We start from the raw sequence: 18308 nt of genomic DNA on the forward strand, positions 1-18308 counted from the left end.
CAGAGTTCAATACGATTCTGTTTAATTAAATTTTTATATTTATTATATTTATTACTTATATAAAATGTTACTATTCTATAATTATTTATTATTTGGGAACTCCAGATAATAACATTAGAGTCTTTGTCATTTAAATATTGGTCCAGTCACCCTTCTCTTAAGATCAACTTGAAGAGGATCAGATGCATCAGATGGTTTTTCCATCTGGAGACTAGTTACAAAATGAGATTTTAGACTCCGCCATTTAAACCGTTAGCAGAAAAGAGGGTTTCTCTTGTTCCACAGCAGAAGATCAGATTATCAAATGTAAATTCTCTGGGAAAGCCTGAAGCCAGGTACAGCAAGTAGCCCGTGTGTAAGATCATTGCCAGATGACTCTCATAAGAAACACCTCCCCTCTCATCTTGCTAAGTTATATGTACATGCATATCGAACAGAGATGAAATTTATAAATGGGTCTCTGGACCGTCTTTGAAGATCACTGCATGTTGAAAGTTTTCTATTTCTAATGGTAAGTGTGGAACTGATCCCTATAGTTGTCTTTGTATCTGGGCATAATTAAACAAGAATCACAGAACTCCTCCCCGAAGAAAATTCTTTTTTCCCTCATCTCCTTTCTTTTTTTTTTTTTTTTTCCTTTTCATAGGCATTCAGTTTTTCTACTTTTTTGCTTTTTTACATCAGTGTAATTTTCAATAGTTGCTTGCTGAAATTCATCACCCACAGTACATGGTGGTCAATTGGGAGAAAGATTACATCGAGTAAGATGAACTAGCACAATTCTGGGCAGGTGTCAAACACTCAATACATTATCACCTTTGCTTTTCTTCCCTTTCTGAGTTCCAATCTGTAACTCAACCATAGCTTCTGATCATGTATTTGACCTTTATATCTTTCAACTAAAGAGCCACTGCTGCAGGAAGACTTCCATGGATGCTGTATGATTTTATGTTCCGTTTAAAGAGTTGACAAAATATAGATATTATTCACATAAATGTTTGCATTACACTCCAGTTTATTGTTTTAAATGATATAAAATATCTATAGTAGAAAAAAAAGTTTATTTTCTAAAACTAGTAATGAAACACCTGAGCCATACCTAACATGACTGGTAGGTCTGGGAGTGATAAAACTTCCACTTGGAAGGCATTACCAACAAGTACCTGGCACCCTTAACCTCCTTACTCCAAAGAAACAGTATTAACTATGTCCCTCTGTGGTTATCCTTTCATTATACCTGTTCTAGCTTTCAGAGTTCTTTTTGTCCTTCAACAATCACATCTGGCAATTGGGTCTAGTACTTAAAGTTGGACTCAAGGAATACTATGCAATTCCATGTTATTCATTCTATCATTTGTTCTTTCCATCTTAGGTTCTGCCTTTTCTTTTTTTTTTTTTTTTTAAAGATTTTATTTATTTATCTGACAGAGAGAGATCACAAGTAGGCAGAGAGGCAGGCAGAGAGAGAGGAGGAAGCAGGCTCCCCACCGAGCAGAGAGCCCGATGCGGGACTCAATCCCAGGACCCCGAGACCATGACCTGAGCCGAAAGCAGAGGCCTTAACCCACTGAGCCACCCAGGTGCCCCAGGTTCTGCCTTTTCTAATCTTGTGCTTGAGTAACCCACAGCCAAACTTAAGGACTGGCCCCATCCCATGTTTCTACACCCATTCCAGCACAATCTAATATCTCATCCTCATAAAATCCAATTACTAAGCAGCAAGATTCATTTGTTTCCTTGAAAATATGTCCCACTTGTTTTGTAATTCAAGAAAGCTACTGGCTAAAATGCAAAGCTAAGTGAAAATCCTCCTGAAGAACTGTTTTTGGGGTAAAGCTTTAAAGCCTTCCACTCAATTCTTTCTTAGTAGGCCACTTTCTCTCCTTCTGCCCTCATTAGGGAAAAACAAAAATAAATAAAAAGAGTATCTGCTATGATCAATAGTATTTAGTCACATGCACTTTTGTTTGACTCCCAAAAAACACAGATATTTATTTCAGCACTAGCTCCTGGTGATAAAACTAAATTTTACTTTGACAAACATAAAAATGAGGAAATGTCATTTGTGCAAAAAATTCAAATTAGAAATGTTTATGTAATTCATTATTTAATTTCTAGGCAGCAATAGAGGTCAGAATTCTTAAATGTGATTTGTACCATCAGAGGTTCTTGTTCTTCTAGAAAAAGGACCTTTTTTAAAATTCCAGGAAAGTCAAAGTACCATAAAATAATCAAGGTCTGAACATTACAGGTAAAGCCCTTCTGCTATTATTGAAACATAAGTATAATTACACACAGGAAAAATATATTATCAGCACAGGAAAGAAGCCTTAAGAATTCTTTGTGTTGTTTGAAATTGTTGGACATGAGTGAGCTCTAATATCATTATGCTTAGAAACGGCTTCATCCAGATCCAACTGGACACCATTAATGTTCACTTCCATACAGCCATTATAAAAGGCATTCACTGGTGTGGCATTGAATGGAATATCTGTAAAAACAGAATATTAAAATATTAGCCCAAGACTTCTGGCATCTTGTTTGCTTATAATTAGAGAAACTATTCAGACTTCCCATATTCAACCAAATTCTAATCATAAAGGAAAAATCAATAATGCGATTATTCAATAAATTTATATTAAGTGACTCCTATGTATATAAGGTATTGTGCCTCGCACTGGATTCAGCATATCAAGAGTTCCTCTGATTTCATAAACACAATTAGTATCATTCAAACCTAAGATAGATAAAAACACTTCAAAAAGAATTAAAAAGAGCATATTCTTACCTGTGATGTTCTATTTTATTATCTTCTTTTTAAATTTGAGCAACAATTTAAGCATTGTTAAATCATTTTTTTCAACTCCAAACTATAGCTACCTGGAAATCTTTCTAAAATGCCATGATAAATTCATCTCTTTTATTACTGCTGGAATAAAAGAGATTTCTCTATTTTCCCAAAAACAGCTTTTTGCTGAGCCTACAATGGCAGGTCATGATAGGGAATTCATTTTATATACTGTTTGGTGTTCAAAAAAATAATTTTAACAATGTTTCAGTGACTAGTTTAGAGCCTTAGGGCCTTTTGACACTTTCACTCTCCCCATCAGACTTAATACTTGGGTAACACCCTTGAATTCCTAAGAACTATGGTTCATCTTAATAACATCCATCTCTCCACTTGCTTCTTTTTTTGGCACTCCTCCCCCATGAATTTAGTTCCCAACAGACATTTTTCAGCCTTTATTCTTCTTTCTTAGTACCTTATGCAAAAAACATACAGTTCAAATTTTCCACTTTTAATTTGTCAATGCAGTGAATAAAGTCTATACTTTTCTAGGGGCTCACAGCATTCTTTATGAAACCCTTTCAAGTCTAGCTAAGCATCAGGATTATGCCACTGTTATAAAAATCCCCAGAATCATCAATTTCGCCTGATTTTTAATTCATAGCATGCGACTGAATATACTTATTTTGCATATCAACTGGTAATTTACCTATCCCACTGTTTACACTCCTAATATCTCAATTGTCGGTTGCCCTCAGTTTTCCTCACTATTTCTCTAAACACATCTTGCCTGACGTCATCTTCAGTGCTGGTGCCAAAGTCCTGGAACGATTAATATTTGATAGCTTTACTTCTTTTCAACTCTTGTATTGTTTGTCTGATTTACTAAAATGGCATTCAACTAATTTGCAAATAAGGTAGTAGGTAGATTTCAATATAGAATTCATTCCTTTGAACTATAATTATGCTTCTAATAAGTAACCAAAGTAACTTAAGTAACTATCTAATAATTAACCACGCTGACTTATCTATTTATCTATCTATCCATAACTTTTAGAGTATCCTTACCTCTGTTCCACAAAAACCCAGATAAAATTTCCATATATGAAAAATGAAGCCCCTGAACAATTAAAAGTAAGAAAATCAAGAATCCTGGAGCACCTGGGTGGCTCAGTGGGTTAAAGCCTCTGCCTTCGGCTCAGACCTGGGATCGAGCCCCACATTGGGCTCTCTGCTCAGCAGGGAGTCTGCTTCCCCCCTCTCTCTGCCTGCCTCTCTGCCTACTTGTGATCTCTGTCTGTCAAATAAATAAATAGATATTTGAAAATAAATAAATAAACAAATAAATAAATAAAGGTTCCTAGAAGTCCAGACATCAAACTCAGAATTTTCCTTACAAGAATAATCTGCAAATGATATTTGAAAATATTTCTCAAAAATTTTCTGCCTCAATTACTTTTTGCCACTTAAAGGAAAATGTTGACACCAATTTCATATTTTCCACTATTAACTGGATATGCATGTGCTTTTCCTCCGGTTCTCCCTATCTTATGATAAATGGAATCTCCACCCATGCAATTGCTCATGCTGGATATCTAAGAAAGAGATCCGGATACCTGCCTTTCAGTCCTTAAATCCTATTAATGTTGTTTCTCACATAAAGCTCCCATCTAACCATCATGCCCCACCTTCACTGCCATCATTCTAGTCCAGCAGCTTCCTCATGTGTGACATGGGGATAATAATAGCACCTGCCTCACAGGTCTGTTTTGGTTATTAAATAAGTCAATCCCTCTGAACCACTCTGAACAATGCCAGACTGTTTATTACACACTGATTGATGGTAGCAGAGTTGTTGCCTCTGTTACTGTTACTGCTTCTCCATCTGGGCTACTTCAGCAGCCCACAGCTCATCTCATCCACTTTTGTCTCCTGCCTGTCCATCTCCATCCATCACATAGAGTGGGTTTTTAAAATGACAATATTGAGAGAGAGAATGCAGAGGGAGAAGCAGACTTTCTGCTGAGCAGAGAGCCCAATGCGGGGCTTGATCCAAGGACCTGGGATCATGACCTGAGCCAAAAGCAGATGCTTAACCGACTGAGCCACCCAGGCACCCCAACTTTTTAAAAGACTTCCATGGCTCTTGTAACAAGAGTCAGGACCCCAAACCAGGTCTACAACCCGCCATGCCCCATGCACCCAGTTCTCAGCCTCACTACCATCTCCCTTGCTCAAAGGGTTTAAGCGTCTTCTGTATTTTCCTCAAGTGTATCCACCCCCATTTTGCCCACACACAGACCTTTTCTTTACTTGCATATTAATTCCAATTCCCACCCAAGCACTTGGTTAAATTTAATCCTTCAATTTACCATATTTATATCTTAGCCTTTTCTTCAGAGAGCTCATTCCTGGCCTGCATGACCAGGACAAGTCCCCATTTTTAGGCTCCGAAAGCAATTCATACTTTTCTTTCCTACAAGTTATCATCACAATTTAATTATTCTGATTTTATCCTAATTGGTTATTTGTCATCTGCCTCTGAACTAGATTGTAAAAGGCTTAGAAGCAGAGATCATATCTATTTGCTTATTACTATACCCCTACTACCTAGGATGTAGGTTCTTAATAAATAAAAGGTAAATGATGAATGAATTCAAGAATAAAGATTGAACTCACAAGACTATTGTGAAGATGAACTGAAATAATAAACACTTTCTGACTAGGATAGCCAGATGCAACAAAAGTTGGTTAAGTTTTAGTTCACCATTAAGAAATAAATAAACAGGGACACCTGGGTGGCTCAGTGGGTTAAAGCCTCTGCCTTCAGTTCAGGTCATGATCTCGGAGTCCTAGGATTGAGCCCCGCATTGGGCTCTCTGCTCAGCAGAAAATCTGCTTCCCCCTCTCTCTCTGCCTGCCTCTCTGCCTACTTGTGATTTCTCTTTCTGTCAAATAAATAAACAAACTCTTAAATCAATAAATAAATAAGCAAAATATACCAATAAAACATCAATATAAATTCTCAGGAAAAAATAAATGGATACTGGAATTTTGTCTTCCTTTTACGAAGATTACACATTTAAAATAGTATCAATTTGATTAAAAAGATACTTTTTAAAGCTTTTCAAGGAAAATTTTGGAAAAAAAAGGAAAAAGAAAAAAGTATGAAGCTACCTGGAAGACCACCCAGGTAAGTGGTCACTGTCCCTTTCATTGCTTCATCCAAAATGGCCAACTGTCTTTGAAGGTTTTCAGAGGAGATAGTGTCTTTTTTAAGTGGAGTGAACAGCTCCAGATTGTTTCTGTTGACTCTCAATTCCAGATGGAATGGTTGATTGGAACACAGACTTACAGCATCCATCCGATACATTACCGTATTTTCAACAGATACCAGGATATCCTGAAAAACAGAGCAAAGATTCAATATAAGCAAGTATTTATGGTATTGCCACTTAAGAGGGACTTTTGAGTCACATCATAATTTTAAAAAATACACTAGTTTTACAAATTTCAGGTCCAGCTAAGATACAAATGGACAGTGGTTTCTGAAATTTCAGTACACCCAGTTGTTTTACCAAGGATGGGAACCTAAAGTACAGTCTTTAAGCACTATTTTTCTGTTTGTGAGCCTTCCTAACTTCAAAACTTACATGTGAAAAATGAAGGAGTTGAATCACTCTTTGTTGGGGAAAGGGCTTGGAAAATTTCAAATGCTTGAGTAAGCACATGCCAGCAAGACTGAAAGGTTTCTGTGTGCCACACAAGCAATCCTGTAAGACTTGGGACAAAATGAGGGGGAAAGTCCTGAGAGAGGAAAGCCAGGGATCATCAACAGTAAGTTACAGAGTATCTACCAGAAGATATTTAAAAGAGAAAATGTATTTGTTTTGCTGAACTTTTCAAACCGCTGAGACACAAAATCACTCAACTGGTTGACAGTGATCTATGCATATAACTTACATGTGGATAGAGAAAATGTAAAAAGAATAAAATCAAGGGGCACCTGGGTAGCTCCTGGATGAGACCTTGGAAATAAGCCAGCAAAAAGTAATAATAATGGACATTTTTGAGGCAGTTAAGCATCTGCCTTCGGATCAGGTCATGTTCTAAGGGTCCTAGGGTCGAGCCCCACGTCTGGCTCCCTGCTCAGGGTTGTGGTGGCAGGCGGGGGGGAGCCTACTTCCCCCCTCACTGTCTCTCCCCACCCCTGCTTGTTCTTGTTCTCTCTCTCAAACAAATAAATAAAATCTTAAAAAAAAAAAAAAAACTAGGAACATGGGTGTTATGAGATGGTAGAAAAATAGTCTGAAGTATTTACTTAGGAATCCAAGCCTATACGTTGCAAATACCAGTTATTTGAGGAAATCTGTCACTGTTACCTATCCATATCCTTGAACTCACTAATAATCTTAAAATGGTTCCAGAATGATCAACAGTATGTGGAATTATGTTATGAAATATTATACACAGATCTTGAAAAGGTAATCTGACATGAAAAAAAAAAAAAAAAAGGAGCCACAGACTCAAACACAGAAAAGATAAAATAAATAACAAAGACAAGGCATACATTAATCTCCTCTACTGGAGGGATAATATAGTGCTGAAGACAGAATTTCCATTTTGTTTAAAAAAAAAAGAAAGCTGGAATCTAAATGCAGTGAGTTCCTGTGGTAAATTGGAGCTGAAAACTGGGCAAGATCTCCTTAGGTGGCTTATGCTTAACCACTAGACACTCCCTGCAATCATCATTAAGCTGAAAACAACACACCTTTTTATTGCTACAGACATCATTCAATTACATCCTTCTGTCTAAAAGCTACAGAGAACGTCCACGCCAACCTTGGCACAAACACAAGCTTCTGGCCGTAACTTGTTGGAATCCAGTATAGATGACACATGGTCAGAACTATTAGTCTCAAGTAGAAGGCTGAATAATACAGATCTTCTGATAATGCTCATGTTTCCTTTTATCCTAGAGTCTTTTCCTGATCTTCCTCCTATTTTCAAATTACAGTTGCCAGCAAGAAGCCAGGTGGACTGGTTTTAGTTTTCTCCAGTCCTTCCTAATTTACTCATGGAAGAAAAGATTAAGACTGCCAGAGAACACAAAACATTATAATTAGACACAGAATAGCTGAGACTGAATTTTAATCAGACTCACTTTTATTTTGTTAGTACAGACGATGACTCCCATAATATTTCAAGGATTTAAATAAAGGTGGATTTCTATGCACCCTGGGAAGGCTCCAGGCAGCCTGTGTGTGAGTCTGCCTGATCTTGGCTGTTGGATGCACAGTAACAGGCTTTTCAATTTTTCTCCCCTCTCTGCTTCCTGGATCAGACCTTGGAAATAAGCCAGCAAAAAGTAATAATAACGGACATTTTCTGAGTCCTTATCGATGGGCTGGACATGGTGCTAACTACTTTACATGCTATCTCATTTAATCATCATTCACAGATAAAACAAAACAAAACAAAACAAACAAACAAAAAATGAGAATCACAAAAGTTTAGGGAAGTTACCTGAAGCTTTTCAGAGGCAGAGTCTACCAAGGACAAGGCAAAGGGCACAGTGCTGCCAGAAACCAAGGCGAACATAACACCAGTGCCCGTGGATGGGCGAATGCTCAAGGACGCATTTACTTGCCAGTCCTCAACATTGGACAGGTTACCTGTTAAAACAATCAAACAGAAGCAGGATCAGTATACTCCTAAAGTATGCCAGGAGGGGGGCACCTGGGTGGCTCAGTGGGTTAAAGCCTCTGCCTTCGGCTCAGGTCATGATCTCAGGGTTCTGGGATCCAGCCCTGCATCGGGCTCTCTGCTCAGCAGGGAGCCTGTTTCCTCCTCTCTCTACCTGCCTCTCTGCCTACTTGTGATCTCTGTCTGTCAAATAAATGAATACAATCTTAAAAAAAATTTTTTTTAAGTATGCCAGGAGGAATTATTGCAACTTTACTGATACTCAAAGCCATTTTTTGTGGAAAACTGAAGATTTTCATTCTCCTTCCTCAGTGTCCTATAAAACCTGGGCAAAAATCTAAAAACAAGAACCATTTTTTTTAAAGATTTTATTTATTTATTTGACAGACAGAGATCACAAGTAGGCAGAAAGGCAGGCAGAGAGAGAGGGGAGGAAGTAGGCTCCCTGCAGAGCAGAGAGCCCGATGCGGAGCTCGATCCCAGGACCCTGGGATCATGACCTGAGCCGAAGGCAGAGACATTAACCCACTGAGCCACCCAGGCACCCCCAAGAACCATTTTTTTAAATGCAGGCAAGAAACACATAAATGGAGCCCTAGCCTTCTGGTCTTCCTAGAATAAAATTCTATGATGTGGTGTTTCAGAATATTATGAACTTCTCCTGTGTTCTTTTACAGGTATTCTTTCTGCCTCCATCTCCACCACCGGTCTAATCTCAGATGGTCAGATTTTAGAGTACACACTGAGAAGGAAATTCAACAATTTTATTGTAATGTTTCTGAGGGAACATTTGGGTATGGCTGCCATCACCACCCTACCATTCCTCATCCATAAAGGGGTCAGTTCAAAGCAGTGGGACAGAAAAATATGATTTATACAAATAGGAGAGTTAGATAGTTTGATAGTAGAGATGTACTCTGAAATCAACAGTTAACTCTAAAATTCTAACAGGAACTCTTCTGCGATTCTGTCATCATAATAGTTAATATTTTTTTTTTATTGTTACAAGGTTAATTGTGTATCCCACTAGAGTGCAAGCCCTACTTGGTTCTACGACCACTTTATTTTCCACAGTAGTCACTCAACAAATAGTTGAATTGATGTGTTTCTAAAATAGTTTAATTCCTAAAAAGATTAGGGCACCTGGGTAGCTCAGTCGATTAAGCATCAGACTTTGGCTCAGCTCATGATCTCAGGATCCTGGAATCCAGCCCTGCATCAGGCTCCCCATTTGGCGGGGAGTCTACTTGTCACTCTCTCCCTCTTTCTCTGCCTCTCCTCCACTCATGCTTTTCTGTACCTCTCAAATAAATAAATAAAATCTTTAAAGAAATACTAATTTACACTTTGAGTGAAGCCTTCCTTATTTAATATGAGGTAATATAAAACAATAGCTCAAATACCACTTGTAGGCTTTGAAAAAGTAAATGTGATTGGAGAAAATAATCTCCTCTTGACAAGATGATCTTCCATTTCACCACATCTAATGCTATTACAGTGTTCATTTATAATCTTTTTAAAAAGATTTTATTTATTTATTTCTCAGAGAGAGAGAGAGGGGCAGGTAGATGGAGAAGTAGGCTCCCTGCTGAGCAAGGAGCATGATGTGGGACTCAGATCCCAGGACCCTGGATCATGACCTAAGCCAAAGACAGACACTTAACTGATTGAGCCACCCAGGCATCCCCATTCATAATACTTTAATTCCCACCCAGGAGATGTATTTCTATGAAATAACTAATTACTTATGATTTTTTTCAGATACAATAGAACTCTTATTCTCATTTTAGTTTCAGAGTTTTTCTCTTGAACAAATTATTGTGGGTCTAGTTTTTTCTTATATTAGTCATCAATCTCAATTGAAATTTTTTGTTTAAATCCTTCTCATATAGAATAGAACTAAAGCTAAAAACATTCCATTACTTTATGTTAGGGACACAAAAAGTGCTAGTGGAAGATTCTTCTTTAAAACTGTAGTAATATTTTTTTAGACTGCAAATAAACACATTTAAAATATAATTTTTCCTTAAAGCAGAGGTATTAGTACACTAAATTTATAATACAATAGTAGATCAGATCATGAACTCCTAAACAGAAAAAGACAAAGAACCTCGTAAGAGAATTAAGATATAAAAATAGCTAATAAGCATATGGAGAGATATTAAAATTCAGTAGAAATTGGGACAATAATATTTAAAATTAAAATACTTAATTTTTCAACTCTCAGATTGGAAACAAACCTCAAGCATACACTTTCTTACTCTGTTGGTCGGAGTATAAATTGATAAGACATCTTTGGAAGAGAATCTAACTGAGCAGTAGGAACTATACATTTGCGTAACTTTTGATGGACATAATCTAAGATTCTCTCCTACAGAATTAATCACTAAAAGGAATAAAGATGTATGTCCATTCCTTCTTTGTCTTCTCTACGCAACAAAAGCCTTACAGCAATGGGAAAAAGGCAACAAACACTGCCACCATTAGAACACATGCAAAGACCCATTGCATCTACACGTTAGGGAAAGGAAACTGGGAAAAAACAACAACAACAGCAAACCAACCAAAAGCCATTTACCATGGAGAAGGATCTGGAGTCCTGATCATTAGATATCTCCCCCACAGGTGGCTGGGAGAGGGACAATGAAAAGTTCACACCCCTGGAACCCAGGGATACAACACTTGCCCAAAACTGAACTGTATCAGAACGTGAGAGAATGGTCCCCAGACCTTGCCATCATGCTAGCAAATGTCAAGTAACAAGAGCATTCCTTTGAGGTAAAGCAAGACCGTGCAGAAACACTTTCTTGAGGCGTATCATAAACAGAACACCTAAAGCTAATGATAGATGAACTATTAAGAAAAACCCTCTGGCAAACCAGTCACTGCCCTAAGCACAAGGTAATAATAAAGGAATTTGAAGTGTACTCATGGAAACCAGAAAGCTTAAGCAGCTCAACGCTTAACTAGACTGATTCAACCAGTTTATAAAAGGCCTATCAAAAGCAGAAATATGCTTGTCTCCAGACTTATGTATTATTTATCTGTCTTTACTGTTCTATACAAGATGCTTACCTTTTAAACCAAAAATCATTCAATACTGAAGGAAACAAGGAAAAATAACACATGGTCAAGAGACAAAGCAATCAACATGACATTGATATTGGACCTATCAGATAGAGAATTTAAAGTAATTATGATTAATAAGTTGAAGGCTCAAGTAGAAAACGTGGACAACATCTAATCACAGGTAGGAAACTTCAAGGAAGGGTTGGACATTTTAAGAAACAATCAACTGACATTCTGGTAATGAAAATGAATCCTTTTGAAGCAGTAAGCAGTAAACTCAACACAGCTGAGAAATTGGTGAACTTTAAAACAGGTTAATTGAATTTACTTGCAATTAATCAAGTTAGGTACCAATAACTTTTTTTTTTAAGTAATCTTTAAGTAAAAACATAAGCATATTCTACTTCCTTCCCTCCCAACATACTGCAAAAATTGAATAAAAAACATACAACATGAATAAGCCTAACGCTATGCCTGGCACATAGTTACGTATTCAATAATGTTTACTGAAGAAAATACAACTGTTTGTCAATTAATAAATTTAGTCATTAATGAGAAAAGAGAGGTAAAATGAGAAATTACTTACTGTAGTCTATGCTAAACTGAGCAACTCCAGAACCAGGATAGTAGGAACCCTTCTCCACAGCGACAAGACAATGCTTATTTTGCTTTTCTTGAATGATTTCCTTTATTCCCGAAGCTCCCTGACCCATCAAATTCCAACTTCGTATACATCCATCTAGACGAGGGTTAATCTAATAATTAAAATATAGGTCGAGTATATCTTAAACAAAAAAGTCAGACTCATATAGGGCTTAATTGATTACAGATACAGTTTTCATTAAGAGGGAAAACCTTTCTTTGATGACATTTTAAAATACTTTACATATTTTGAATATTATCTAATTTTTTAAGGTGTCCTTCAGATGGGCAGTCTTTTTCAGTTACAGTGAGTTTTTGCCATCACAGACCTCCACTGCGATCCTAATGATTTCTAGCCCCTCAAGCTCTAGCCGCCTCTCCTCTATCATCCAGAAATAACTTTTCTGCTCTCAAGTTCCATATATGCTTCTAGCTGTGGGTGTGGGCTGTAAGCTGCTTACTTTAATTGCATTTATATATAGGTTTGTTTTGCCATCAGACACTGAACCTCTTCAGGAACAAAAGTCTCCTCAAAGCAACCAGCCAGACTCAAGACCCAGAGTAGCCATTTTATAAATAGTTTTTGAATAATTTATTTTACTTTTAAAATGTCTTGATTTATCAATTTCAAAGGAACAGATGCAGTCACTCTCACATGAGTTAACTAATTCAGGTTTTATATCATACTGCAAGAATCTTTCAAAAGTTAAGGTAAGTGTGAATTGCCATGAGTAAAAGATGGATATTAAATGGTAAATATTTAAGTTAAATCAGCGAGTATAATTGACAGGCCCATGACTTCAAATGAAATTTTTAAGACTCTTCAAGGACAGTGATTAGTCTCCTTCGTGAAACCTATTTCACAGTTATTAGACAAACATCATATTCCAAAAATCATCTATTATATATAACTTCAATTTATGATAGGATGAAGTTAAACTCCCAGAAAAGATTTTTTTTTAAAAAGTTCCAGCATCATATGCTATTTTATCTCCCAAATTTAAGTCCTAAAATAGACGTAAGAAAATTCTTTGATTGGCTTCTACAAAACATTGTATTTTTGGACTCAAATACATGTATTTACATTTGTAGTAGCTGAATATGCACAGTTATCATGTTAACAATGAACTGATGCTTGAGAACTGAAAGAAAAATCTACTTCCCCATGAGTAATGCTGGGGATTTAAATGGACTCAAAAACACTACATTTATTTTCTTATTTCCTTAATATAATTTCAAGGATCACTATGTTATTTTTCCTTGTTCAATTTAAGTTGTCACAGTTGGTTCAACAAAATCACTTCTTTTGACTCTCAGAAAAACACATTTTCAAATCTATTACAGACAAGAGTAATTCATCCATGATGAATGATAGAAACTTGGATCATTACCGGTCTAACGAGTGTATTCTCCGCTTTCCGAGGTAATCCTGCAAAATATACTTTAGTTTCTAGAAATCCACTTGTAAGCTTAAAAAGGCTTTCGGGTTTATTTATATTCATTACAGCTTCTTTAGATATTTTCACACTAATACTGTGTTCTAGTTCTTCCACAGAGACCTACAATTAAAAAGACAAAAATTATCAAACCACCAAACATCACTGCATGTCATTTGAAACACTAAGATTGAAAAATCCTGTTATTATTCTGGTAAATAATTTTTCAAAGTAATCATTTTAGTTTAATTATTAATTTGTTGTAATCCACTTGATATAAGGTGGTAAATATGTGTTTTAAAATGGTAATTTTTGATTGAAAATTAAATGAACCCCATATTTTAAAGTAAAAAAGAACCCACACAATACTGTTCTTTTAATTTTAAACATCCAATTATAATATACATAATTCAAATCCAGTGTCATAAAATTAAGTTTCTTTTAATCGAGTCACTTTATAAGATCTTAGAAAACATTTAAGTTTTCCTATTTTACAGTTGTCTGAAAGTATACATATGGAATCAATAATGGAAATAAATTCTTAATATAAAGTATGAGAAATCAGTACCTCCAGTATTCTGTTCATTACACACAAATTATACTTTATTTCAAAATTCAAAAGTAATTGAGATCATAAAGAAGTATAATACATAAAATTAAATTGGGTTTTTCCAATTTTGAAAGTAGTTCTGTTTTGTTTTTTGTTTTTAAGTAGGCTTCATGCCCAGGATGGAGCCCAACATGGGGCTTGAACTCATGACCCTGAGGTCAAACCCTGACCTGAGATCAAGAGTCAGACGTTTAACCGGCTGAGCCACCCAGGTGCCCTGAAAGGAGTCCAGCTTTTTAAAAAAGGTTGAAAGTGATGGTAAACGACAATAATAGTAATAATTTCAAAATCTCCCCAAAAGGCCATTCGAAGAACTACTGCTGACATTTCCTCATGCAAAACTGTAGCGCTCAAAACGCAAACTCTTCTTTTACTAATCAATGATGGAAGCAAAGGAGCAGGCCTATGAAAGCACCACTACAGGAAGGGGAAAACTGTGCTCTAAAGCAAAATACTTTGGTCATGTTTACAGTTAGTCAGTACACTGTCCTTAATACAGCCAACTGGCATCATTTTACTTGAATGACTATTCCCTCCTTGAAAGATGTTGTCAGCTTCTAGAACCTCAGTCTCACTTGCATCTCCACATTCTTATCACTCCCTCTCAGCTTCCTTTGCTGGCTCCTCCTCTTCTCTCAATGTCTATTCTACACCTGAGCTCAGCACTCTACACCTTTTCCCTCTAGTCATGCAAATATGTTTCAATGGGGGTGTACTGGACCACTCTAGGGTATTTGGAAAACTTAGGGATAGGGATGGTACTTTTAGTTGTCACAATGAGTAGGACGTAGGGGATGCTGCAAAATGCTGGACACCCTGTAATATGTAGGAAAGTCATGAAAAATAAGTAATAAAATATTCAATATCCTGCAAACCCTCTGAACATCCCTACAGGATATTCTTTATGCTGAATATTCAGAAATTTTTATCTATCTTAAATTGAAGGCTAGGGGCACCTGGGTGGCTCAGTGGGTTAAGCCTTTGCCTTCGGCTCAGGTCATGATCTCAGGGTCCTGAGATGAGTCCCGCATCGGGCCCTGCATCGGGCTCTCTGCTCAGCAGGGAGCCTGCTTCCTCCTCTCTCTCTCTCTCTCTGCCTGCCTATTTACCTACTTGTGATCTCTGTCAAATAAATAAATCTTTAAAAAAAATTAAAAAATAAAAAAAAAATAAATTGAAGGCTGAACCTTAAAAGTATATCCAGCATCTGACCACTTCTCATCACCTACCAACACTATAGTCAGTGATGCCATCTTCTCCCCACTGAGTTACTGCAATGGTCTCATGACCCCATAATCTGTCCCATTCTTACTCTCTACTATCTAGTGTCCACAAAGCCATCATGTCGTGATACAAACTGCCTTTTAAGATACGTGCAAATTAATTAAATCCTGTCACTTCTCACAATCATCCAAGTTCTTTCTACTTAGCATAAACTCCAAGTTCTCACTATAGTCCCCATGACCCTATCTGGTCTTGTTCCAGAGTACTTCTAACCTCATTCTCTGCCCCTCTCTCTCTCCCTTACTCACCTGCATCTACACTGACCTTTGTGTTGTTCCTCAATACAACAATCACATCCTCTTGCCTGATGCTCTGTATTTGCTATTCACATGGCACAGAATCATCTTCCCCAGAGATTTCTCATGATTTATGCCCTGGTCTCCAGTCAGATGTAATCTCATCGGGGATGGCTTTCCTGATTCCACATACACACTCATCATCACTCTCTGTTGCCTGGTTGTTTTTGTTTCTTCCTCCTAGCACTAACCACTCTCTGACGCATCAGTTTGTTCATGCAGTTTTAGGTTTATTCCTCACCCCTAGTACGCAAGCTCCATGAGACCAGTGATTTTGATTTACTCACTGTTGTAGCCTCACCACCCAAAGGAATAGCACATAAAGTGCTCAATAAATTTTCTCAATATGCTCAATAAATATTCTACTGAATGAATAAAACTGTGATCCACGTTACAGATTTCCCACCCATATTAGAATCATACCGAAATATGAGATATAATAATGACTTATAATAGAGCAATATTTATTTCTATGGTTTATAATTACCATTTTAAGTACTTAATAAGTACACACATTCTATTTATCTGGATTACAGCACAATTCTACATTTTAATTGCTTATTTTTAAAGTATTTTATTTGAAATTTTAAAATTATTTAAAATCAGTGAAAAACTGCTATGAAGTGAATGGTCCAGTTTACAGATTAATTTAACTTAACTTTGTCATTTAAAATATTTACTTAAAATACATAGCTATTTGAGATAATTTCTATAGCTGCATAAATTTGTCTGAAACGGTATAGTTTATTAATAAGCCATCAAAATTATAAAATGGTAAAAACAGTATGCAGTAATTTTTTACATGAAAGATATGAAGAAAAAAATCCCATTTATACGGTGGGAGTGAACATTCATAAATTGTTAAAATATCAAATTGAGAATTTTTTTAAAAAGCCAGCATCAAATTTACCATATTAAAGTTTTTCTGTGACTTTTTTATTGTTCTTAAATTTTCCTGCCAAGTTGCATTCAGTTTATAAAGGGAAATGTTAATCAAAATATGGGCACATCATTAAATAACAGTTTCTTTTAATAAGGATCATAACCATAACAAAATGTGGAGAACTGAGTAGCTGCCTTCTACCAGCCCAGATCCTACCTTTCAAATACGGTTCATAGATAACTCATTAGTAAACACTACCTGCAACTCAAGATGTTTGCCTCACAGATAAACATTTACCTTCTTTATATATATATTCTGTATTACCTAGAATGTATCCAAGTTCTCTGTCAAACAGATAATATTTTCAATTTGTATCAATTAACCAGAAAAATTGTGTTGGCTCTATTTTGCTGAAAAGTGATCTTAGTGATTTTTAGATAGGTGATTTGGGGACATTAGGCAATAAAACGTATTCTTCAGTACACGGGAGGCACAGCTGTACGCATCAAGCTGTATGCACACACATGGAGTAAAGGAAAGCTGTAGTGGCAAAGCTATATATAGCAGAGAGAACCTCGGGAGAAGCCAGCGAACATTAGTGATTACTCTGACAACTGCATCTGATCTTGTGCAGACTGTATTCTGGTGAAAGTCCAGAATCTATGGCTGTCGCAGGACGAATAGCCCCAATTTTGGTAAAACACATCTGTGCCCAACTGTACTTTATTACTACCTGTAGTGTAACAATTTCACATCCCATTGCATTAGCACATAAGGCAACACAAGCTATTAAACTGTGAGGTACTAAGGAAGTCCAAGAGCAAGAGTTCTACAACCTTGAACGCAGGAACTTAGCATTTGAAAAGGGGCTCACTAAAAGCTCATGGAATAAATGAGTGCATGAGTGAGTAAATAAAGAAATGAAGTAATTTAGTGATGATCTCACATGTCTTCTCAACATGGACCTCCTGGCAGATCCCACAGGCAGACAAAGTGTCTCTTTGGGGTACCACATTCTTTTTTTTTTTTTTAGATGTTATTTATTTATTTGACAGACAAAGATTACAAGTAGGCAGAAAGGCAGGCAGAGAGAGAGGAGGAAGCAGACTCCCCGCTGAGCAAAGAGCCCAAAGTGGGGCTCAATCCCAGGACCCTGAGATCATTACCTGAGCTGAAGGCAGAGGCTTTAACCACTGAGCCACCCAGGTGCCCCGGGGTACCACATTCTAAGGGGAAGCTGATCTCTGAGTTATCAGCTGCTGAAAGTAGCAATGACTCCTTTGCAGAAAAGAATTCTCCCCATTAGAGACTAGGAGTAATGCCCTCATGAAAAATTCCTTTTTAGTCTCACTTTTAGGGATTATGTAAAAATGCTCATTTTAAGTACTCTACTTGGTACTACTATACTAGCTAGTATATACTGTTTGTAAAAATTGATTATGTATCTATATTCTAATATTTAAAATTGAGTTAATTACTATATGTATTACTCTTTCTACATGTATTTCTATGTTACTATGTGTATTTCTCTTTCATTTAAAAATATGGGTGGCTATTCAGTATGGCTGTTCTTGATCAGCAGTGTCTTTGCATA

General features: G+C 36.6%; 1 protein-coding gene across 1 annotated transcript in view; it reads right to left on the reverse strand.

Moving 5' to 3' along the window:
- Window positions 1–2007: 2007 nt before the first annotated feature.
- Window positions 2008–18308, reverse strand: part of PROS1 (protein S) — a 66433-nt gene continuing 50132 nt past the window's right edge. The window contains exons 11-15 of the mRNA XM_045088240.1: window positions 13597–13764; window positions 12150–12318; window positions 8315–8463; window positions 5966–6191; window positions 2008–2491 (exon numbers count right to left, since the gene is read on the reverse strand). Of these exons, the coding sequence (XP_044944175.1) occupies window positions 2331–2491; window positions 5966–6191; window positions 8315–8463; window positions 12150–12318; window positions 13597–13764 (873 nt within the window). The 3' untranslated portion in view covers window positions 2008–2330. The remainder of the gene's footprint in view (window positions 2492–5965; window positions 6192–8314; window positions 8464–12149; window positions 12319–13596; window positions 13765–18308) is intronic.

This window comes from Mustela putorius, unplaced genomic scaffold, assembly GCF_011764305.1.
Source record: "Mustela putorius furo isolate JIRA1106 unplaced genomic scaffold, ASM1176430v1.1 tig00003834_pilon_pilon_pilon, whole genome shotgun sequence".
Classification (NCBI taxonomy): domain Eukaryota; kingdom Metazoa; phylum Chordata; class Mammalia; order Carnivora; family Mustelidae; genus Mustela; species Mustela putorius.